At 41.0% G+C, this 26,181-nt stretch overlaps 1 protein-coding gene across 1 annotated transcript in view; it reads right to left on the reverse strand.

Moving 5' to 3' along the window:
* Nucleotides 1–212: 212 nt before the first annotated feature.
* FAT3 (FAT atypical cadherin 3) overlaps nucleotides 213–26,181 on the reverse strand; it is a 432,050-nt gene continuing 406,081 nt past the window's right edge. Inside the window, exons 23-28 of the mRNA XM_064441382.1 lie at nucleotides 17,687–17,840; nucleotides 15,755–16,410; nucleotides 13,509–13,622; nucleotides 9,941–10,000; nucleotides 7,279–7,314; nucleotides 213–6,819 (exon numbers count right to left, since the gene is read on the reverse strand). Coding sequence (XP_064297452.1) covers nucleotides 6,200–6,819; nucleotides 7,279–7,314; nucleotides 9,941–10,000; nucleotides 13,509–13,622; nucleotides 15,755–16,410; nucleotides 17,687–17,840 — 1,640 coding nt within the window. The 3' untranslated portion in view covers nucleotides 213–6,199. The remainder of the gene's footprint in view (nucleotides 6,820–7,278; nucleotides 7,315–9,940; nucleotides 10,001–13,508; nucleotides 13,623–15,754; nucleotides 16,411–17,686; nucleotides 17,841–26,181) is intronic.

Consider the following 26,181-nt stretch of genomic DNA (forward strand, 5'->3'; position numbering starts at 1 on the left):
TGGCAAGATAGCTCTGCAGTGTGAGTGGGGGCCCCTATGGAGGAATTGCCATGTAATAATGAAATAAATTTGAAGAGTCAAAACAGTAGCACTTTCTGCAGTCCTGTACAGAGAGAGGCAATGGACCACTACATTCCTTGCAGAACTGATGTGTCATATCTTGTTCCCTCCTTTGAAAAGTAGGAGAAAAATCAAGAAATAGTCAACACAGCTGGGCTTTTCTTTTTGTTTACTTGGAAAACGTGTTTTAACCATCAACTTTAGCAAATTTTGGCAGTTACAAACCTGTACACTTTTATTTTTGTTGTTGTTGTTTTGTTTTTATATCAAAAGAACACAAGACAATACTGCCAACAGCAATTGTGAAGGAACAATTAGTTTTCTGATGAAGGACTATACCCACTCAAAGTGATAAACCTTCCCTTTTGCATAAGGTTGAATTTGTTGTTATTGGAGAAATGACATCTCTTAATACCTACTTGAAATGGCATAGACATCGTATCTCTAGTTTTTTGTGCAAAACACATTAATTTAAAAAAATTCAATAAAAAACACCTTCTTAAAACCAGAAAAAAAGTTAAACAAAAGGAGCTGAACCCAAAGGAAAGTTACAGTACACTTTGAAATGATTAAAAAGTTTTCAAATCTAAAACTTTACTGTTTTTTGTTTTTTTGCTGTTACCTTAAAAGTTTAAACCAACTTTGATGACTCTTTAGAATTATATCAAACAAACAAATAAAAAAAAATTAAAGCGACCTGATTGGCATCAAATATCTACAAAAGCCTGGTAATTTGAAACCATTATATACATTATTTTATAAACTTCTTTTAAACACCAAAACATACATCTTTTACAAACCAGCCTGCTAGCAACAGGTAAAATTTACAAGACAATCTTTTCTGATACAGTGCTTTAAAGAGAACTGCTTTCACTCCTAAACATCTTTGTCACCTCCTGAAAAGCGGCAGTATGGGCTTGTCGCATTGTTAAACAATAGCGATTCAGGTATTCCTATGACAGAAGAATGCTACAGTTCTGAGGGCTCCAAACTCATCCATAATACAGTTCAAGTGCACTCTTAACACTGGTAAAGATTACTTATGGCCTTTGTGTAATATGACATATTTGCAATTATTGCTTTCAATTATTACATAAAGAAATGAATTTAATTTCATTTCCTCCCTTTCCGCCCATCCCTTGGATGATGCAGCTAATTTACTAACTGAATGGCCCTTCTGATAATGGAGGAGTTAAATGTCAAGTTTATGAAACACAGGCTAAAAGCCATGGGTAATGGGTGATAGTCTAAATTTCTAAGGCTCAAACCACAGTTTGGTCTACTGAGAGGAACAGAGATGCAAACAGGCAAAAAGCACCCTTCTACTGCATGGTAAATGATGGTAAACCATCAGAGAATGAACCTGAAGATGAAGCTCTCTAGTTGGAGAACTACGAAACATCTCTTATTACTCAGTGAATAGCTCAAAAAAATACCAACAAAGCACAGATGTACTTTCACTACTGGTTTCAAATACCTGGTTTTCTCCATTATTAAGTATGCTACCTTTTCAAACGAAGCTTAGCAGAACTGGTCCAGGGCACGTTCAGCTCTCTCTCCCGTGACTGCAATTATTATCCACTCTAAGGATCCACTATAACATCCATTTAGCTTTTCCAAGCAGGAGCTCAATGAGGAGTAAAGCTGCCTTCTTAACCATTTGTCCTGTCCAGACCACATTTCTCTTTACAATGGAATTCATATTGAGCCAAGAGCAACATTTTTTATGTCAAGTTCTCAATGTTTACCACTTGCCTGGCTGGCAGAGACAACAGGCTGCTGCCTCCCCAGTAATCAGCATGTCAGTGGCATGCATTTCCTCACTGTGCTGCACCCGGTCTGCGTTTCTGACCGGCAAGGGTACCAACACAGCAAGGATAGCACTACTTCAGACTACACTAGTGAATTTAGAAAAGGGGATTAAAAAATTCTAGGACCAAAATTTAATTTGTCTGTAGGACATGCAGAGGGGAAGAGCCTGCTTGAGAGGTGGAGCATGCAACTTTCTGACTTCAGGAAAACAGTAGCAGTGAGAAGCCTTTGACTCCTTTCAGTTTTGTACTGCAACTATAGGCTAAGGAAACCTCTGGGATAATTCAGGATCAAAGATGTCACCGAGCTTTAGGAAAATAGCTTGATTGCCTAGAAATCACAACGCTGTAATGCATCTTTGCATTGCAACTTCTCCTTGGTTGCCTTAATATTCTGTGTCCTACAGGAGGGTCGTATAGGAAGGCAACTTTACTGTCGTCTTCTGGTGGGGCTGTCCATGGCCCCATGGGAGGGAAGTGATACCGTGGCCCCTTGGTGTCACCTTTGGCCCTTTGCCCTGCTTTAAGATACTGGCTCAGGACAGCAATCACATCCAGTACCTATGGTTTTGTTGGGGGGAGGGGTTGCCTTTTTTTTTTTAATAGGATGTTTATAACACAAAGGCAAAATGCTTAACATATTTAAGAAAGGTACATAAGTCTAATTTTTCTTTTTGCACAGGGCCACTAACGTGGTATTGGCAGCATAAATTATGTTGTCAGTCACTTTAAGGCTCTTTCTATTGCCAGAGTTATCAAAAAGGCTATCAGTGTGCATGACACTCTCAACCTGATCAAAACACAGACAACAGGCACCCTTTTACTCAGGCTCATAGACCGTTGGCAAAGTCAGTGATTTCTGATACAAGCATGTACTTCCATTTTAATAAGTTGCTTATTTCTATTGTTGTTTCTTTACAAAAAGCAAAGACTGTCTTGAGCCTAAGAGTTATAATCCACTGATACGCAAAAGTACTTTATTAAGTCTATGAACCCTCTCCTACAGATGATTCTGAAAGAAAATACCATGTAGTGGAGCCATCTACAGGAATGTGAACTGAAATACAGACATACAGGATAAGCAGAGATGTGAGGGGGAGCTCTAACAGAACCAGGGACCTGGCAATGACAGCAGCAGCAATACAAAAATTATCATATAGCAGAAAAAGAATTATATATTGGATGGAATAATATGAACAATAATTACATTAGGTTGTGGATGTATTGTTATCTTCCAGGTTAGAAGATTACAGCTTGTCCATGTAGAGCAGTAATTAAAAAGAAAATAAAATGGTTTAGTTTAACAAAAGAGATGTTAATACGAAAATCTTATTCCCTAAGAGGTATTTCACCTTAAGATCTGCATTCAGGTCTTATCACTATCAAAAAGATCCAGACAAAAACAGAAAGCCCCCAGAAATACCAATATTCACAGAGGGGCATCTGTTTGAAGATGGATTAGGCCTATTCAGTTTTGGTGGGAGGAGATATTGAGGTATAGAAATCATGAGTGGGACAGAGAAGGCTGAATGGGTGATCCTTGGCACTTTCCCAACAGCACTTTAATAAGTAGGCGTTCAGTGAAATGAAATGGCAACAACATCAAATCAGAAAAAGTAATATACATTGTATTTATGCATATTTTACTAGTAAAACTCACTACCAACAAGATATTACTGAGGCAACAAGATTGGTGAGAAACATTGGTTTTGTTTTTGTATGGCAACTGCTAGACTCCCATGGTGTTCTCCCTCATGACACTTTTGATATGTCTCAGTAAAGTTTTGATATCGGTCTCTCAGGCTTACTCAAGAATTTTCACTACAGACAACAGATGACAAGTACACTTCTTAACTAGCTGGGGGCTCGAACAGAACTAATTGCATAATGGATAAAAATGTCTCACACCAAAACTAAGTAGAAGCAAACACCATGTAAACTGCAGCTCATTGCTAAGAGAGTATTACATTCTCAGAAAGTCATACTGGCTTTAAAGTGCAGCTAAATTTGCGTCTTTGTTTTTCAAACTGAGATGTTCCTGCTCTTGAAGAGACATCAGTCTAATTGCATCTGCTTTCCTGCAACACAGACTTCATGAACTATGCAAGTCATCCTCTACCTGTGCCCCTAGGCATTTTGTGGCTTATTTGCAATTCCTTGCGATCGCGATACAAATTTCCGTCTTTTTTTTTCTTCTTGAAAACACAGGGGTAATAGCAGGGAAAAGAGGTTGAAATGTACCATGAGCACATTCAGAATATATCACTGTTACAGAAGCATGTTCACTTTGAGAAGACCAAGTGACATTCATAAATTTGATGGACAGGAACTATTTGCAGAGAAGTACTTGATAATACTTGTATGTGCAGTACGTGGTCTTTCTAGTTCACTCAATTTATTAATGGACCTGTATAATGAAATGTTTTATAGTGAAGAATTGCTGCATGATCCCAAAGAAAATATCTACACCAGTCTTTCACAGCTATATAAGCTATTGGAGGGAAGCAGCAACACATTGTACCTACACCGAGAATTTTAGAAATCCTGTTTTATTAAAAGTGTTACAAGCTGCAATTATTTAAATTACATTCTATTAATAATTTATTTTTGGGGGGGGAAATTTGTGGTAAACACTTTCCGTATGTCAAGAAATGGCCCACAATTTAATTTTGAGTGAAACGCAAGTCAGTCAGGAACACGTTGCCCTGCAATACAACTGCTGAAACTATTCAGTTAAGATATTTGACCAAGAGACAGGACATGGAAAGCAGCAGAGTAAACCTGTTAGTGAATCTGTTCATCTATAACAACGATTTATGTATTCAATAACTTTTCAGAATGACTGAATTACGCCATGGAAGGAATGAATGAAACCCCAGCAGTAATGCAGACTGCAGACTCACATTCACTGTATAAGGTATACCGATGCTGTAAAATACAGTGGTAAGAACAATTTCATAGCGTCAACCAATGGGTAAGTATAATATGATTTAATACATTGAGTGAAAATCCCATATTTCCATGTTGCACTTAGCTGCTCAGGCCAAATCAGTGTGAAAGGCCATTTACTCCAATCAGGCTGAGGGAAGCATAGAAGCAAACTGATGCCATGGTTTTCCTCATCCCACAACAATATTCTGAAGTCTGCAAACAACCTTTGGAAGTCCTCAAATCCTATGAAATCAGACATCCAGCAGAAAACCTAGGGCCAGATCTTTGGTCACAGCCCATCCGTGCAGTTCCACCGACTGAGTCAGTTTACAGCAGCTGAGAGCTCATTCCGTAAACTCTAAGGATGGACATTTGCCAAATGACGTTAAGCTAACGGTTTGAGGTTACAGCAGCATTATATGCAACTTAATTGCAACTAATTTTACTGCAATAACTGTAGCACAATGACTGCTGTTAAAGAGGCAACTGCCCAAGCAAGGAATTTCAAAAAAATGTGCAGCGCTTTGTAGATAGGCTTCCCGATGCTTTCAGATACATGTTCACATTGCATACAGAAGTCAAGGGAGGCTGTGCATATGCAGCTGGGGCAAAACTGGGCCACTACTCAGCCAAACTCTGACATTTCTAGAAGTCGTCACAGGTGAAGAAGTTATGCACACGTACCTGACATCAGGTTTTAAAAAATGGCAATGAAAGGAGGCCAATTTGGACTAAATATATGCTGTATATATGTTGCTTTATATGCACACAAAGTAGAATGAAATGCTATGTAACAAACAAAAGTATAGATAAATATTTATGGACAAATGACTGGTCGCTTGTCTTTGATAGGTCAATTGGTAAATGTTTTTTCAGCCATCTGACGTGTTGTACACAGCAGCCTCAGCGATCAATTGCTTTCATTCTTTTGCTGACATAAAATTTCATGCAACAGTGCATCTTGGAATGATCCATACCAGTTCCTTAATGCAGTGGGGAGATCGTAACACTGTAACACTTTTAATAACACAATATAAAAAAAAAAAAAATCTCAAACTTTGGGGGAGAGAAAAAAATTATTTAGCAATTATTGTTTCCCCCTGCCTCAAAAACTGAGCTTTACTCTTGGTAATAAATAGAAGGTACATAGTCTCCAGATTGTCTGTAACAATTTTGTGATGTATAATACTTAACACAATCGGTCTCTTCATGTCTGCACATACAGCATCATTTCTGAACAAGTTAATAATGGGTTATACTGTATTTTTGCCTTGCCCAATATATATAGATACACCTTCAGCAAAATTTCTTCTCAATATTTATACTATCAATTGGACCAAATGACAAAGATTAAAAAAAAAAAAAGAGGAGGAAGAAGAAAAAGAAGGGAGCTTCCTCTACACTTGTGTCTGATGCTGAGTCTCCACAAATGGAATGTGAACATTTTCTAGGTTGAGTTCCTCCACGCTTTCATAGTCACTCATGGCTACTTCGGAGTCATCAAAGCCACAGCTGGCTGAGACGTCAGAGGAGGAGGCATCTAGAGAGTTGTGCAAGGATAAGGGCATCTTACCTGCACTAACATTTTCTGTGTTCTGGCTTGGGCCAACAGCAAAAGTACTAAATTCATTCCCAGTGTGAGACCCTGTGGTGTCCGTCTCATTGGGAAACTGGTGAGGAGGGAGGTATTGGCTAGGGTGGAAGTGCGGTCGTCGCCTGCAACTGGGACTGAGCGTACTTGCCATTGAGACTGGCTGCGAAGGTGGGAGGGATTCATATTGGTCCGGATAATCCTCTGGAAGAGGAGGTGGTAACTGGTCCTGGCTTAAAAACTCCTCTTCGTGAGGGGGAGGGTAGTCGCTGTCAATGTCGTAGCCACCAAGGTAGTAATCTGTTTCCAGCTCTCTGGTACTGCCGTGATGAGCCGAGCCTCCATCTGCCGTCTCAAAGTTGGGCACTTCCTCAATGTCGGACAAACGAGCACTTGGCATCCAGTCAGAGGTATCCCAATGATACGCTGCAGCAGGAAAGAGAACCACAGCGCTCCGTTAGGATGGGGCCACTAATGAAAACAAAGTGTCCTGCATGCACTCGCCTCTTAGTCCTCACGCACGTTCAACTCACAGCATGCGCCACAGGCCATCAACACAGGTCAGCCATGCTCTGACCAGAGGGGCAGGGGAGGAGAACAAAATTGTATTGTGATGCTAATGCAAACAAGCAAAGAAACAAAATACGGCCACTCTCAGGCATTTCACTTTTTAGGATGCTACTAGGCTGTGCAAGCAAATGATCTGATCAACTGAAAACTGGATCCTGAAATAAAAAAGTGTCTGGCCATTCTCATGCAGCATGAACCCAACAGAATTCAAACAAAAGAGGACACACGAAGCAGTTCAAGAAAAGAACAGATCAAGTTGGTGCCCTGCCCACCCCATCCCAGTCCAACAGGCAGAAAGTGTCTCAGAAAAATCACCTCTGTTGTAGTTCTGTCCTTGATCCATAACAGACACTGTCAGATACAAAGTGAAAAGTAAAAACTGGTAACTCAGAGCCTGTTACCAGCATAGCATTACATGTGAAAATACAAAACTCTGCATGCATATTTCTAAAGTATAGCTGCCTCAGTGTCATTTTAATAGGATTTTTAATTGTTCTTTATTTTAGCGTACAAGATAAGCTTGCCCAGTCAAATGCAGACATACATATAGAAATGATTATGTCATGTGTATTATATTCCTTTTCTATCATATCTTAATTATTTACCCTCACTGAATAGATATGGAATTACATTAGAGATGGAATTTTTAATACAAAAAGGGCTATCCACCATCTCTGTCGTTCAAAATTGCAAAGTACATTTCTCTCTCACTTGTTCACTTTGAAACAGAAAAATAAGAATCTACCATTCTCAGGGCCGGTTCAAACAAATCTGGGCCCACCTGGGCTCAGATACCATGGTGATGGGCACGGTATAAGAACCTGAATAGAATAGAATACAAAGCCATTTAATGGGGCCGTCAGCTACAATGCCCCACAACCCCATACCCACCTCCCACCTGCACTGCCATGCTAGCCGGTGGGGAGGGAGGCATTCCAGTATGGAGAGGGTGCAGGGGTCAGGGAGAGAGCAAGGAAAGAGGTTTTATGTGAGACAAGAGCGGGAAATAAGCTGCAGCGTTTTCTGGATGAGTTGCTCTTGTTCAGCTACATGTTATTGGGCCTCATGCAAGAAGTCACTGGGCAAGGTCTCTGGACTGCATTGCTGGAGGAGGTCTGGCCAGATAAATAGACCTGTATGGCATTACAGTACTTAACATCGGGGGCTCAGCCACAGATGAGGGCAGAGAAGACTATTCTCCAGGCCTCCATCTATTAACACCACTCTTGCCATTCCTCATTATCACATGGTGTATGTGGTAATGGTGATTTCTTCATTAGCTCTTTAGCCAGGCAGTAACTTTCTACCTCCTCTGTGTTAGCCAGGGGTGAGGAGGGTTTGGGCTACTGCAGGTTTAGCAGCAGTGTCTGAACCGGCCCTAACCACTCTTCTCCTTCTTCACTTGTCTCTTTTTTGTAAAGTGGATTTTGCTGTCTTTCAGTCAGTGTAATGACATTGCACCCAAGACGCATCAGGTCCCTCTGAGCTGTGTGGTTTCAGGATCCAGGAGAACCTCACTAATTTGCTGACTCGCACCACCCCTGGCAGCTCCCTGGGGAAGGACCCCTGTCCTCCTGCGGCTCCGCGGCAGCGATTCTGCCTGCCATGCACCAGGACCTCCAGTGCAGCTAACGATTCACCACTTTCACCGGCTCTGCTGCAGAGCATGCAAAGTTCGTAAGTCTCATTCAAGGAACTGGGAAGTGGGCAAAGCATTTTCAGTGACAGCCCTTGAAACTGCTCCCAGACTTGCTTTTTCTGACCTGTAAAGCATGATGGGGAGCCAGTGTGTTTGGTTAAGCTTTCCTTTAGGAAGGCAAGGCCATTTACACTGTCTCTGCTTTCTTTCTGAGGTTATTTTCTTATTTTTTGAGTGGGACTTTATTTTTGAATTAACCTTGGCTAGTTCATTTTATTTGATACTGAGAAGAATGGCACTCTTGCACTTCAGGACATCAGTAAATATACTATAGTCAAATACCCAAGTGCCATCACTAGCTAGGAGTAAAAGTGCTTTTCAAAATTACCATGACACTGGCTCAAGAAAAAAATAATTTGTTTCACAGAAGTAATTTACTTGATCATCTTTAAGCATAATGAAGACTGATTATCTTAAGTGTGCAAAACCTGGCTTAAATTTGCTAAAGGCAGAAGAAATTTTGGACTTGTGGATAACTTGAGCTGATGTTGAGTTGACATTTTCCCAAGGATAAGACAAATGTATCAATAAATAATGTTTATCTATGATACATCACGTTTCCTCAGTGCTCTATGGATAAGGAAAATGGTGATATTCCTGTCTTACAGGTAAGGAAACCAGTTCACTTGTAAGATGATGTGCCTGAGGTTACCCAAGAGGTCAGTGGCACAGCTGTGTTGGGTCCTTGGACAAAACTGCTGTGCTCTATTCAACGGGAACATCAACCCCAGGAGAAAGGCAGTGGCAGGCAGGCTGCCTTGCTATGTGGCATCCATGGAGTTGTGTCTACAGATCTTTTATCTGACACCGTTTTACCTGGGAGAAACCAGCCACCTGCCTACCACCACTTTGCTCCTCTCCACGTGGTCTCACTGGAGTGCATAGCCCACCTTTACTGCAGCCCGGGATACTTTACAACCTTCCTGTGTCTCCTCCTGTTTCCCAGCCTCTGCAGCCAGGATAATCTCAATGATTTGGCTCCATTATCAACCTAATCCTATTCTCTCTGAAGGCAATGGGAATAAGCAAGCAAAAACATGGACTTGAACAGAAGAGGATGAAGGCCTTGACACCTTTTCTACCACCTCCAATTACCCACAGATATTTTGTGGTATATCACTGGTGTTCTCGTGTTTGCTGGTGAACATGCTGATCTGCAAATCCCCATCCCCGCCACGGGTTTGCTGGTCAGTGTAGATTAGTGAGGTTCTGCTGGAATGTTTCACAATGAAAACAGGAAGCATTGTTGCATAACAAGAAAGAAAAAATTGTAAATACCTTCATTTTCTATAGTGTCAACTACATTGTTGACAAGCTGTATGACAGTCACTATGGAAGCTTGCAGGGGAGGGAAAGCAGAAAATAAAGGGAAGGGAAGGACAGCTTCAGGTTAGCATTTAAAACACACATCATATGTTACCATAATAAATTCTCTCAAACAGACAGAACTGACATTGGGGGGAAAAAAAAGCTGCCGACCAATGCATGATTTATGCAGTGGGTTGCTGGACATTTCATTTCAGATAATCTGATACGTTTTCAGAGTGGTGATAAATTCCAAACCAGCATTTCCAGAAAGGCATGTGGGATGATGTGTATCACCTCATAAATTCAAGCAGACTAGCCAGCTGATTCAATTAACCAGAGCAGTATCTTGTCTACCTGACACTAATTTCTAATTCATTCTTGCTTAAAGGTCTCCAGAGATGGTGCTGTGTGCTCCAAGGGATCATCATCTTTTAGACCATTACACCATCTGAAATGGTGCTAAGCTCATTTTATTTCCTAAGAGGAATGTTTTAGTTATTTACTGTTTGTGCTGTGCCATGTAATACCCCTGGGATGTTAAGCAGGACTGCTATAATTAGGAGGACACATCCAAGTAGGTTCTGTTCAAATTTTGATCTGTGTTTGACAGAATATTTTCACAAATTCTTTGTGTGCTCTCTACAGGTGTTTTACCAAAACATCCTTTTCCCTTGAAATAACTGATCTAGTCTGTGCAATTTTTTAACATGGAAGTCAACAGGCCTACGAAGTGTGGTCCTATAGATGACCTGCATTTTGGACTAACTAACACTGCCTTTGAGGACCCAAAATAAAACCCACCAAAACCAGAGGGAAAGCTCTGTTTTGGTGGGTATTGGATCCATCCCTTTTCCTTTGTCTTTAATTATGGGAAAGACAGCAGGCTTTGGAGCAGGCTAAGAAAGGGACCAGAAATGTTGGGCAAGACATACTTTTTTGCTTCACACAGCCAATAGACTTAGAGGTCACAAGAAACATATTAACAGTAATAGTAACATTCAAATATATGTTGACTATTTTGACATCTTTGTTACATTCTGGGCATGGGATGAAGGATGCCATCCAATTTCCTTAGTCCTTGTGAAGGCTTGGCAAAAAGAGCCTTGATAAACCAAAGCAATTATGTTCTATGTCTACGTTGAGCATGTTTATGCCATCAAGAGCACTGGTAATTGTACAAGGGAAACTTGTATTGGCGAATGCATAATAAACATTATGGAAAAATAAGTGACTCCATGTATTTAGCTGCTGTGAGGCTTGGAAAAGAGGTGGAAGGCAGCTGTAAACTGTAACAGGAGAACAACGGAGAGTGAAAAACAGAACGTGAGAAATCAGGGCCAGCACAGTCTTCGTTGCAACTGAGGATTGGCTCTGCTGGGAGCTGAGGCTGAGCAGAGCATGTTCATGGAAGGGAAGGAAACTTCTACCCCAGGCACCTCAGGGCAAGGCAATACCCAAATCTAGCATTGCTTGGGAGTAGAAAATTGGTGTCATCAGCAGCAGCTGCTTGGACTTCCCAGCAAAACCATCCATTGGCCTGCAGTGAAACAGTAACCTAAAAACACACTTTTGTCATGTCCCTCCCCATTCAGAATAGCTTAGCATGGAAACCTGTAACTTGCCTTTGAAATCTCAAAACATTATTGCTGAAAGTGGGCAACTTTTTTTTAATGTTTGTGGCTAATAAAAATTTTTGCTTTTTGATCACATAAAATACTGCTAAATAATCTTAGCAAGACTAGGGGAGATGAGCAATTTAAATGCAGTAGAAATAAGGTGAAAAAAAAGTAGGCTCAAAATCACACCCAAAAAAAGTTTGCATGGTGAGACAACCCCTGTTTGACGCAGCAAGAGAAGGTTCCGAGCACCATGGAGAGGGTGAGTGGAGGCTGCCTGTGCCTGATACAAACTGAACAGGGTAGGGATGTTCACACCCTCAGCAGGATGCATCCCAGTGCTTCTCAGGTACGAGACAGGTTTCCCCAGTCAGAAGGATTAACCAGTTTCTCAGGACAGTGTCAGCACAGTCATTTGTACAGCAGCGCGACACGAGCCTGTCCCCACTGCTAGCCATGTGAGCGCCCGGCAGCGTTCTGTTGGCTTTGGAGGAAGGAGTTGAGAGAAGGAGCAGCCTGTCCTGTCTCCCCAAAGAGTGGATGCTGAGTTGCATTTGCTGGGGTTTCACTGACAACCTTTTAACCTTTGCAGGCATGTGAAGCACAAAAAATTAAAAAGACAGGAAGGGGAAGGATTTATGGCTTCAAGAGAGTTATCCATTAGCCCCTATGTACATGTATATGCTTACTTATGCCTGTATTTATATTTTAAGCTCTTTCACTGCAAATCCTCTCTGCTGCTGCAAGAAAACCAGAGCGTGTAGTCTTGCATTCACCTCTGCAAAATGACCTAGATGATTTGTTTCTTCTCTAATTCTCCCTGAAGATGTAGATTTGTCTATAAGGATATAGAAGTGTTATCTCTAAAGGCTGTAGTTTACATACAGCTTTCACAGAAAATGAGCAGTCACAAAAGGTCCAATCCAGCTTCACTGGGTATCATGTCACTGATTTAAATGGGGGCAGAATCAGATGGTTGAAGAGCCTAATTAGAGTTTGGGAGATATAAAAAGTAATCACGTACAATAAATGACCACCTGAATAATTATTCTAAAGGCAATTATAATATAAATATATTTTATTAAAATAATAATTCTAATAATTATTCTAAAACCACTAACTTTTTTGGGGGTGCAGGGGCAGAAAAGCACTGAGAAGCTTGATAAAAACCCTCATGATGCTTCAGCAACAGCTGAACCAAAAGGAACTGCAAGTGCACTTCTCTTTAAGTGCTTTTTCCAACATTTAGGAGTACCTAGGGAAGAGCTGCATGACATGACTGAGGAACTGAGTCTCCAGACAGTTTATTAACTGGCAGCTGAGGAAACTAAGTGCAATTTCTTTGTGCTAATCTTTTTCTGTGTGTCTGAATGAGGCTTCCCTGACATCCATCATCCCTCCCAGGCAGAAACTTCTTGCCTTTTCTCAGGCCCACAGCTCAACATACATGGGCTGTAGGAACAAAGGTTTGCTCTGACTTTGTAGGCCTCTTTCAGGCTGTCTATGGCTCTGCCCATGTCACCCACTGAGATAATGACACAGGACATGACAGCGGGTAACGAACATGCACCAAGCAAGGATTTAATGGTGCTCTATTGTTCGCTGAGCTGTGATTGCCAGGGAGAGGCCAAGCCACCCGGGACTGGCTCATCTGCTCATTGTGGCTGCTGAGCACTACCAGAGTTTTGTTGGGACCATGGGTAAGACCTGGCAAATGGCGCACAAAAATTCCCTTTGACTGATTTAAATTATGTTCCTATAATATAAAAAATGGACACAAAGCGAGGGTTTGAATCCAGGACTTTCTGACTTCTAGCATCATTAAAAGGTTTTCTAAATGTCACCTAAATATTTTTAATAATATTAGAAAAAGAGTTAAATAATTTTGTCCCCAGCATAATAAAGATAAAACCATTTCTTACCATTATCATCACCGGAATCAGACTGGAAGGAGCTGAGGGACTGTACTTCGGAGTTGCTGCCTTTATTACTTCCTGCAAAACAGGTCACTTCTTCAGCGTCATCAACCCCTTTACCTTCATTGACAGCAAAAATAAAGCAAAATAGTACTCTCTAGTTATGCTCATTTCTCTATTTATACCACAGAGCCATTTAAATCCTGCCAATCAGTAGACTTCTATTATTTTTGTCAGAATAAATTCTTTCCTTCAGAGAGAGGAAATGACCTATTGGTCAAGAAGGCAGCTGATGAGGATACCTAGACTTTTGAAGTGTTTGAAGCACAAAGAGCCTTTCAAGTGGCTGACACTACTGTAATCAAGGAAGAAACACCTATATTCAGTATCACCTTTTAAGACGACATGTAGTCTCAGCAGCAAAGAAAATTACTTTAAAATGTGGTATAAACATCTTATATAAGAGACTACAGTTACATTTCCCTTTACTTTTAATTTCCTAATATAGGAGCCTCATTAAAGGCTCACTCAATGCACAGTAAAGTTACTGTGTATCTTTTTATTCATATCAGTGTCCCCTGGATCAGATTTTAATGGCTCCAACACTGACATATAATAGATTATGGATCGATTTACATTGCTTTTCATCCAGTACATTCACTCTTGACAACTCTTCTACAGTATAGAAATGTAACTGCAGCCTATGGAATAAATTCTCATGTAATAAAACACACATGAATAAACACATTCAGCTATACATTATGTGAGTGATAATGAGGGATGCTAAAAATTATCCTCCATGCTAAGGACTGAGATAGATACCTGAGCTAATTAGGAATGAACGTGCTCAGGTGCTGGAAACATGAAGTGCAGTTCTCCACCTGCTAGCTGTAGATATTTCTACCCAGCATGGGGCACCTCCATACAGTGAAGGCTGATTTGCTCCTGCTGAGAACGAGGGTATGTAGTAGGTGGAGTGAGTGCTGCAGTAACGAAGCTGCACTGCTTCCCACTCCGTGACAGCTGAGGTCTGTCTCCATGGCGTGGCCTCATGCTGTGCAGAAATTCATACAGATACCAGCAGTGTCTGTGGCAGAAACACCCAAGAGAATACAGAACAGAGCATGTATAGGGGCTGGCATGCTGATGTTTTTAATCAGCAAAACTATATTTAATTGTTAAAACGGTCAACCACAACACAACTGTGAAACACAGACCAAAGAAATTAAAATTAATTCCTGTTTTTCACTAGAAGACCTTAGCCAATGTCTTGCCTTAGATGAAAACGTGCAGGCCAGGGCATAGTATGAGGCAGTGCCAGAATCCTCTCTCTTTTCCTCAATTCGTATTGCCTAAAACTACAGGACTCTGAAAGTTTCTGGATCATGGAGTTTTATTTGTCAGTTTTGGTTAAGGTCATGTTGCAGAGGGGTTGAAGATGCATTAGGGAAAACTACTAAAAAGAGGAAGCATCATAAACCCCCGCCACTGTATGCTAAAACAAACATCTCCCAGTCCATATGACAGGTTCTGACTTGCAAGGATAGACATGTAGGGCCATAACTCTGATCCAAAACTGGTATTTCCTGCTATGACAGAATACGTGAAGTTTGCTGCATCTCCAGCAACTTGTTCAGGAATGGAGGGGGCATTATGTCATCAGGTGAGAAACCATCAGAGCACAAATAGGGCAAGTGTGGGGATCAGAAATTTTGTGTTCACTCTGATACTGAATGCAGATGGGAATGCAATGGACTGAAAAGGTGATCCTATAAGTAGTGCATGATTTTCTGCTTCATTTCATAGGCACTGGAGAATATTAGTTCATTTGTCCCTCTGGCAAAACACGATTGCTTCTTGGAGAGGTTTAAATGTTTTCAATTACCTCAGGAGACAAACAGCCCAAACCTAGCAGAGTTTATATTTGAGATTTCTGCCCCAAATTATTTTTTCTAGTAGAAAGATGATTGCATTGTATCACTTGAAGAACTAATGCTCAGAGCACTTACTCATATGTGCTTTCTGAACAAGTGAAATAAATGCATTTAGTCATACTTAATGCACAGAAGTAGAGGACTTGTATGCCTAGTTTAATTATAACCTTTCAAAATTAAACCAAATCACTTCTTTGAGAAATGTAACAATTGTAAGTGTATGAGGTTGGAGCCTTAAGAGCACGTGTGCCGCTGTACCCTGAAGGCAACCAAAACCTATGGCAAGGAAAAGCGAGAGCGGCAAGCAGCACTACTTACTTTCTGTCCCAGCATCCCATGTGCTCTTCCTGATGGAGTCACAGTCGGAGCGACAGGGAGACACGGCGGGCAAGTTTGGAGCTACACTGCACACCACCACCCCCCGCCTGGCCGTCAGTATTCGAGGGGACTCGGGATGAAACGTCGTCATCTCCTGGTGCTCCACGCCAAGACCATCCACTATCTTGTCCAGGTTATTCCTTGAGTCACTCTGGAAGCATGGGGTATAGGCCATCGGCCTCACCGGGACCTGTGGAGGCCCAACCTCTTGGTAGATATTTCTGCTGTCTCCACTGTTCCTGATGTTCTTGAACTGGATGCCGTTGCTCTTGTTGAGCAGGGCGGCAGTAGCCGGATCCTGTACGAGTGTGATGTTGTTGCGGGAATAGTTCTTCCTGAATACTTTCTTACGAAAAATGATAAAGAGGACAATCAACACAAATATGACAAACAGGACCACAGCTATTCCTATCAGCTCCTCCTTGCCAACATATGAATGTCCAGCTTGTATATTGGGAACCACCACGGGGCGAAGGCCACAATATTGCCCCACATAGCCAGGGGTGCAGTTACACAGAAATGAACCAAATATGTTGACACAGGAGCCACCATTTTCACATTCTTCTCTTTCACACTCATTGATGTCTTCTTCACACCTTAAAAGAAGAAAAGGAGAGTTTGGAGTTTGGCGAACACCTAGAAAACAGCTCAGCTTGTACGTGGTGATTTATGCTGGCAGGAAGATGGGCCAGGGGAGGTTTAGGTTGGGTACTAGGAAAAGATTCTTCCCCCAGGGGGTGGTGGAGCACTGGAACAGGCCCCCCAGGGAGGCATCATGGCACTGAGCCTGATGCTATTCAAGAAGCACTTGGACAACACCCTCAGAGACATGGTGTGAATTTGGGGTGTCCTGAGCAGGGACAGGAGTTGGACTCGATGATCCTTGTGGGTCCCTTCCAACTCAGGGCATTCTATGATTCCATGATTTTGTCAAAGTGGTATCATTACAGTTAACACATTGCTGGTGCTTGGCAAATGATCTGATTATTATAATATTATTTAACAGTATTTCATTTTTTTTTCTACAGCTATTCCATGGATTTTAAGACAATAACATGGAAACATCAAGAAGGAAAGAAGAGTTTAAACCATCTGATAGCAAAAGGCTCCTTGACCCTATTAAAGCTCACTGAACGTCACAGAGAATCTCAACCTTTTTATACTGTTTTTGGACCATCCCATGGGATTCAGTACAAAATATTAGGATGATTCAAAGAGAAAATAGTTGAAAAAAACTACACTAAAAAATCAGAGTACTTATTTAAGAGAAGAGGAGGATATACTGTTTTAAATTATTTAGGGCTGGAGATAAAATGACCAAATATTAGAGAAGAGGGGTTAAAAAAAAGAACAGAAACCTTAGAGAGGAGAATTGGAAAGAAGAGCGGGTGACAAAAAAAAAAAGGCAGAACAAAAAGTACAGACAGACTAGATGAGAAAAAAGCATGTTGATAGGCAGTTTAGGGGGTTTTCTGTTTCTACATCAAGTAGATAAATTAGGCTTTTATGTCAGGGCTAAGGTTACTAAATAATTGATCCATTAAAAAAGAAAAATTACATAGCAGCTTCCATGGGCTTTATGGGATTGCTCAAAAAGCCTTGAACTCTTAGGTGTGTATAACTCAGTGAAAACTGTCTGGAGATAACGTCCTGAAACAATAATTTAGGAGGCCAAGTTCAGAAAAGCATTTCTGAACGCACAAGCCTCATGGGTTTCTCAGCTGTCATTAGCTTAGACTTGAAATAAACACTAAGTTTTGGGTTATTTTTTGCTAGGTGAATCATAGCTTTGCAGTACAAAATACCTGATCAAAAAGCCCACCATCACTGAACCGAAAAGCTTCCACTGCCCACCTGGAGAGGGTCACTTACGTTACTCCTGTCAGGCCATTTTTGCAGTTGCAGATGAAAGTGTTGCCGATGGGATCACATGAGCCTCCATTCCGGCAGGGATTTGGGAAGCAGGCTGTGATTTCTGACTCACAATTCCTTCCCGTAAACTGGGAGAGGCAATTGCATTGGTAGCCTGGGAGGTGAGGGACACAAAGAAATAAATCAGAACCCTACCACTGTATCTGTCTAGAAGCAAGGGGATCCATTTGGCTACTTTACTCCAAAAAATATACTGCACTGTGGGGGAAAGGGTAGTCATACTCATTCAGATATGTCTGTGTGGTCCACACTAATGCCAGTCAAGAGTTTGTTTATCTGGGATGTCTGGACAGCTGGAGCTAATGTCTACAACCAGCAACCAGAGGAATTGCTGCAGCCCATACCATCCTGATTGTCATGATTCAGGTAAGAATAAATGTCATCCATAAAGAACTCTGGTCACATGAAATATTCTAGATCAAGGATTCATCTCCCAGTATTTTTGAAAATACAGACCGTATTTGCTGATAGCGGCAGCACATGCTCCTTTAGGGGCTTCACTGAAGAACAAATACATAAGCTGAGAGCTTTTCCACATCTGCCTTTCACAAGGACGACACAGTGCAGATGTGACAGTAATAAAACACTTTATAGTGATACTTACCACTTTCATAAAGCACATCATCCAGGCATGAACTATAAAATTCATAATACCAGCTGACCTGGGCAACGCCAGCCCTAATCAGAGCTGATTATGTGCAGTGTGTGCATTAAGAGGCTGATTAATCACTGGCTGCAATACATCAGACATAAGTCCACTCATGTGGAGGGGAACCCTGTAGGGGATCAAAGTCCTACTTCCACATTTCTTGTCAACAGAGGAGCAACATTAGGCTCAAAACCATTCTTGAAACCATCAGTCCACTCTGCCAAGTATCAAATGACAACCTCTTCTTTTTTTCCCTCTCCTTGTGATTTCATATGGCACAATGCCATTATTAAAAACTTTATTTAAGGTCATAAAGAAATCCAGTGAGACAATGTGTCTCTTTATATTGTGAACTGGATATTGAAATCTCAGTGCTTTTTCATTCCAAAAGAGCAAGGGTACATTGTGAAAGCCATTGATGGCTAATGCAGTCCCTGGGATGGAAAGACTCTTAGATTAGAGATGTTGACCTAGCAACATTTTCATAGACATCTGTAAAACACTTTGGCTGATTTTTTTTTAAAAAAAACTACTTACACAATCCAAATACCCTAAACAGATGTGTAGGCAAGGTTCAAGCTCCAGTTATGGGGTTCACATACTTACTGACTGTAGTATATTAAGCAACTGGAACAAGGAACCTTCCTGCCATTGATACTAATGGCATACCTACATAAACCCTTCTGGAGTTAGAGCTGAAATGGTTGAATGCAACTCAAGATTATCAGATGTCAAGCTGATGTAGCTGAAATATCATCCCTCAGTGGTGAGCTTTTTAAACATATTTTTAAAGATTCTGTATCTATACATCTGAAAAAAAAAACAAACCCCAAAACATATTTTAAAAGCCGCTGTTCTAGGAAACAAGGCAGGAATTTCCAGACCAGTTACAAGGAAAAGAATTTCATGGAAACAATATGGAAAAACCCAGTGGAGGCATGAGGCGAAAGCAATTCTGCATTACGACTCCCACATCTTTTATGTCCTATCCGTTTCAATTTGCCTTGTTCAGTTACTCTAATTGAATTCTTTCAGGAGGAGAGGCTTTAGAGAACAAACTTGGAACCAGACTTGCTGGTGTATTCAGTCAGGAGTCCAATACTATTTAATTGAAGATAAATTAAATAGATACTCAAATATCACGCTGTTTCATTGGCCTACTACAAGAAGGGAGATAGAAGCACTGCTGCTTTCAAGGTTGCAGAATTAAGAAGTGAAATGATTCAACTTTGGAGATTCCTGGAAAGCATGTTTAGTCATCATCAACAAGACAGGATTATTTTTTGGTGTCTTATACGTATCTCACTCAGACAATGAAACCAACTTGCTAGACCTGTAGAGATCTGGGTCTGAAGAATTTCAGAACTGTGACTGCACTAGGCATTGAATTTTGATGTCATCCCTATGGGGGATTTATTGTTAGTTGGCAAAGTAGCTGAACTAGAAATACTGTAGGCAGAAATCACAGCATAAATAAATAAGGCTCTTCCAGTGCATCATTCTATGACTGAACAGTGACATCTATAGTTCAGAAATTTACAGTAATGCTTTATATATATTTTTACGGTCTCAACAAGTTTAAGCAAAATGAAAATGTTCAATTCAAATATAAAGCATTTTATTCATAAACAAATCTGTTGCCTTATATAATAGCAAAATAGATATGTTCTTCTATTTGTTATCTGATATTTTAAACCTACCTAACTTTAAAATGACTTTAAAAACCAACTTTCTGTACCTATGTTACTAGCTGCCAATCATTTGCAAGACAAAGCCTTTGAATCACTTTCTTTTCATGCCTTGAGTTTGTTTAAGCTGATTAAGTTCTGGGTTCTCGCTCTGTAACATATTCTGTTACATTTATTCACTGCATAAAACTTCAGAAATATTGATTTGGTAAAAAAAAAATCCTTTTATCACCAAGAATAAAAGGAACAGGGATTAATTAATTATTATTATTGCCTATTGTTTATATTAAAGATGCACCAACTTCAGGCAACATTTTATACTAAGAGGAGATGAAACTGAATGCTCCAAATAGGTCAGAGCTCTATTGGGCAATGTATGAACAAGACCAAATGGAAAGTCTGCTTCTGAAAGCCTCATTTTTGACTGAATTTGATTTAATGATGGTGGAACACAGTCAGATATTAGAAGATTGAAGTATTCAGCATAGGTTCTAAGTCTAGGGATCAAAGTTAGAAATAAAAAAAGCAATAAAACAAGACATTCTTAAATTACAATATTTATCACTGACTATTCCTCCTGTTGGAAGCACTGCCATACACCTGCCAACTCTGAGCCACTGGCAAAAGACACAGAACTTTCTCGTGACACACATGCTCAGAGCTGCAAAGCATTCACCCGAGAGGTCTCCAACACAGTAAAGCATATGTCAAAATTCATGGAGTAGGGAAGTGAAGAGCTGATACAATGGCTCAGTACACAGCATATATCGTCTCGGCCAGCAGACTTGCCAGACCTTTTATGCTTCTCCAAACCTCTCGGCAGAGGCTAAAATTTTGCCCACTACTGCACATTGTAGCCACAAAGTGCAATAGTAAAGAAAACCCTTTTGGTCAGGATTGCATCTTGGGCCTAACAATGAATTTTTATTACGCTTTTAATTTAATATCCCAGTAATGTATCATGCATTTCTTCCTACTTGTTTAGCACAAGAATAATAAGCAAACCTTCCACATCCAAGGACAACAGATCTGAAGAAAAGGCTAAGTGCCCTGTCTTCTCAGCAGGGGATGGAAAAACCCTTTCAAGCAATCTCTTGTTCACAATGAAGGCACTGCAAGTCTTGGAAATTCATCAACATTTACGATCATACAGTCCATCTGAATTCCCTCCAAGAGATATGAAAGTTTCATTTTGCATGGTGGTGCTGGAAAATGTTGGTCTGTGTTCTCCAAGGCAGCAAATTTTGTGACGCCACGACTATATTGCTTCAGAGGGAAACAGTGGAAAAATATAGAAAGCTCTGGTAAACACATCTTCAATGCTGCTGGGGCGGGACAATAATACTTTCAGCATGTGCCACAGTATCCTGCACCAACAGCTGTCCTAAGAGCCACAACAAGCTATGAGCAATGATATAGCCATTTTAGATTATATCTACATTAGCAAGCCCTGCAGAGCAACAGCAGTGGGTCTGTGGAGCAAAACAGCTGGTGCTGAGGACCCAGCACCCTCAATGCACACATTTCAGGGCTTTAAGATCATGTTATCAGCACTCCTGGTGCCCGTCTTCTAGCTCAGCCCTGTCCAGAAGGAAGCCTGGTCCTACCCTTCAAGACCTCACCTCTCCACCACGGGAACCAAAGCACAGCGAGAGGGAATCTTACTAAGATTCACATCAAAGCTCATTTATAATCTAAAACATTTATTTAGGCATAGCCCTCTACACATAGTCTTGGGCTTTCTGGTTGTTTTATAAGGCTTCTCTCATGCTCCTCTGCTAATCTAAGCCTCCTCCATGTAGCTGAGTCTTACCTTCTCACTTTGACTCCAAGAGTTTCTTTTCCTGCCTTGTTGGCATGTCCCTGTCCAGAGGAAAAGGGATTTTCAGCCCAGACCTTACCAAAGCACGACACACTGTGAGCGAGGACACCACACAGGCTTCCTGCCTATACCTATGTTTGCTTGGCACTTAATAAGCAGAGACAGTGGCAAAAGGCAGGCATGGTGCCATCAGCAGATGGGATGCTGTTATGCAGCAAACGTCTCTGTTGGTAGGATTCCCAGCCTGAGCATCTGAATGTCTGTCTATCCTCAGGTTTACTTGGCTTTATTAAAAAGGATGTTCCGAACTGCTGCCAATTCTTTTTTTTGAACATGTGTATGCTCCTGTTCCTATTTATCACGTGCAAGAAGAGCTGGCTTTTATCTGTTACGTGCTTTGGCTTTTGCATTTAATCTCCCCATGTAGTTTCTTTCCCTGCTGTGCAGCTCGACTTGACAAACTCAATGTCCTTGGCCCTGCTCACACAGCATTTCATGGCAAGTTAACTGATGAGAAGAACTGAAGGTGAAGAGGACCTCTCCCAGCATTTGTATTTTGGTATGTTTATAGACATACCAGGCCACGTTCAAGAACTGTGTGTTCTTCAGCCATACATATTCCTGCCACTTCAGATTTAACTTATCCGTCTTCAAACAGATGATTGCCTCATGCCACTAGTTGGTATGAAAAGGAACCTCACTCTTTGTTAAACTGGTGCTTTCTGTGTAAGGATTGGCGTGTATGTGCTTTGAAACTGGGAATTTAAATCCAGATGTCTAAAAGCATAGCTACAAAAAGATTAAAATCCCCCAAACTTCTAAAAAGCTTTTAAAAATTAAATGATGTGCATTGGTATGCTCACATTACAGCATGCTGGTTTGTTTGTGTGTGTGAAAAGATTGAGAACCTAAGTAAGACCAGGTCAGTTTATGGATATTAATATACCCATTTTTCCCTACTGTCATTCTTATGAATTACTTAATCCTCAAAAACTCCCCTGTGTCAATGTTGCCAACATGCTTTAAAACATGTATTAAAACCACTGCCTACGTGCCAGGTTGCATTTTTCCCTCTCTTTGGATTTTCATATAATCATAGAATCATAGAATCGTTAAGGTTGGAAAAGACCCTTAAGATCATCGAGTCCAACCGCTAACCTATCACTGCCAAATTTTAATTCTGTTCACAAAAAAACCTAAAAATGAAAAAACAAGGAGAGGGGGAAGCAATGACTTTCTGTTCTCACAGTCTGCCCACAGTCCTTGACTCAGTAGATATTTCTGCTTAAATGCTCCATGTTCAAATAAGATTGTCTACGCATATAAGCCATGTATTTCAACCAAAGCCAGATGTATTATATAGGATTGATGAAATTAAAAGGAAGTAACTATACTTATAATTGCAGGCTTTACAAGCACGAGGTTTCTCTCTGTGGTTGAAAAGCTTGGCGCAGTGTTTGGATTTGATTACAGTAAAACTTTCTATTGCTGTGATTGCTCATGTTGTTATTCATGCAGATAAACACACATTTACTATTGGCAGACATGGTAATGCCACTCTATTATTAAGATTGTGTGACATTTCCCATTTTGAGACCTCATATTCAGCAGCTTATAGCTTAACCACAGTTTAAACACTTGGTTGAATTTTCTTGGGAAATTTCAGTCCAAAGAACCAAGCTGTTTCTGAAAGTCATTCTGTTTGTCAGGTTTCAAAATGTTAACAACTTTCTTTAAAAATAGCTTTGCTGACCTGTATTTATGGGTAGGGACTGAAAAGTCTGGAAGAATGTGGCCTGTATTTCAGGGCTGTGGTTTTCAGTGTCTCCAAGAAAATTGTCCTAAAGCCATATATAGCTCTTAGCTGCCAGACCTGGTGAGTGCTTGTCCCCCTTTCCCAGCCCTTTTTATGCATGCATGGGATCTCCCTGCAGGGTCCCTGGACACGCAGCGCCCTCTCTCTAACCGCCAACAACACTGGGCATATGCTGCTGCTGCGGAACTTGGTTCAGACCCATGGGAACACGAGTGCAAGCAGAGGTTCAGGCCATGGTTGCTTTCTGCTGGCCCAGACACCAGATTTTGAAAGCAGAGTTTTTCTGTGCTCTCGGCGATGTCCCAGAGCATGTGAGCTACCCATACATTCTCCTGCAGGCTAAAATTCTCATCTTGCCTCCGGTTCAATGTGCAGAGAGGTTAGACAGAAAAAGCCAGCATGGGTCAACTAGCCCTATGCCAACTCTCCTTTCAGGGCAGTACCTTTGCAGTCAGTCCCAAGCCGTCCTTGAGTCAGGAGCTTCGAAGTTGCTATGAATTTACCCACACAAACCCACGCAGCAGCGTGGACATGCTCCTAGTGCGTGCAAAGCATTGCTTCAGCAATTCCCCAAACAGGGCTGTAATATTATCCTGTTCCCGTAACCACTGGATGAAGTAGAAGGTAATCAGAGGCAGCTTTCTGTTACTGGTGAACAGGGCAGTAGGAGTTTCTATTGAAAGGAAGATCTCACAACAGGAATACTATTATCAAGGTTTGTGTTTCAGATGATCAATTTATGCAAATTATATGTAAATTAGACATGGCCCCTTTGATTTCTGGCATGTAGCCAGCAACTCTTTCATGTTATAATGTTGGGTAACCTTTGCTTGACTGTTTTCTTTTAAAGTTAGCTCTATATCTGAGCTTTCTTTTTTTCTGTCTTAATTTCCTTGTAAAGCACAGTAGGGTTTTTGTAAGAAAAAGGATGTTAACAGTATATGAAAACTGCTCTGTAAAATTCAAATTAGAGGATTTATTTATTAAAACAAATCCTATCATTACGCCAAATACAGTCTGTTTAGGAAAAGAAACATTATTCTCCAGAAACTTTACCAGGAGGATAATAGCATAGAAAACATTAGTCAGGAGATCCTGATGCTACTGAATGCCCTGGGATTGGGAAAAGGAACTTTGCACAGTATATTTTTGAATGCCTCCCCCCACCAAAAAAGAAAAAAAGCTGCCATTTTCTTTCTTAAGATAAAAAATGAAGACTTATTACTTAGATTTTCTATTTTAAGGAAAGTCAGCTGCTAACGTCTATGTCAGCAAAAACAATGGCTGATGATTCTTAAATGCACGTTGCAATTTGTGGCTCCACAACTAGCATTTGCTGTTGGGCTCGCCGCTCTATGGAATTTAATTGTGTGGCCTTTTTGCATATGGAGGACACTAACAACAGAATCACTTTGCCTGGTGGAAACAAAAATGCCTGTGCCTTCTCCTTGTGGTCTGGGTTGCAGAACCACTGATGGACGGTCAGGGCCAATTGTGCTGGAATGATGGCTTTATAACAATCCTTTATTTACATACACTGCTGAGGCAGGAAAAACAGCAAACAGATTTTCTAACGGCAGGCAGCTGAAACATCCCTGCAGGGCATGTGCCCCCTCACCGAGGCAGGAACGCAGGCAAGTTAAATCAGTTCCGTGACTGCTTTCCAGCAGCGAGTTATGTTGACATGAAAATGGTGCGTGCCATTCCAGTAATAAAATGGGTCTAATCTTCAGTGCTGCCTGTTTCTCCCCAACCCCACTACTCCCCTCAGTTTGAATTGGCATGCACATGGTACTGGGAAAAAAAAAAAATTACTGTAAAACGTTTTGTTAGAAAGGTTTCAATTTACTCATCACGAGATTTCTGAGCAATACTTTAAATAGACTCAAATAAAATCAATAGAAGGAGCTGTTGTCGTGCTTGCTAGGATGTTAGCTTGGCAAATGGTTAACCTCATTTATTAAGTATGGAGTCTGAATCAAAGCCATGTTACGTCCATGTACATATTACAGCAGTATTTCCTAGGGATTTAAATAATCTTGCTTAGCAGTTCTCTCAGTGGCTGCAGCATACGTCTGCCTCAGAATGATTTTCTTTTGCCCTTGTGCAGCACTCCTTTTCTTCCCTTCCCTTGGTAAGTAAAGACCCTTAATGACACAGACAAGCAGTGTTTGTCCTCATGCTGCACATCACATCCTGGCTTGCCAGCACTACACTTCATTCCTCCCGACTGTCCTCCCATCTCCTTCCACCAACAGCAAAGCCGACAGCACCCCTGACCACCCTTTGCCCTGGCACAGGAGAGAAGGTGGCTGAATCAAAGCCAAGGATCCAGAGGAGGTGCTAGCTGAGATATCTCAGCACCAGAAAACCCACATTGTCAGGGCTTACTCTATAAGGGCGGGTTATCCAGGTGAGAAACTTCCGTCTGAGAGCCAGCTAAAGCCTTGAAAACGAAAC

This window comes from Phalacrocorax carbo, chromosome 1 (assembly GCF_963921805.1).
Source record: "Phalacrocorax carbo chromosome 1, bPhaCar2.1, whole genome shotgun sequence".
Taxonomy (NCBI): domain Eukaryota; kingdom Metazoa; phylum Chordata; class Aves; order Suliformes; family Phalacrocoracidae; genus Phalacrocorax; species Phalacrocorax carbo.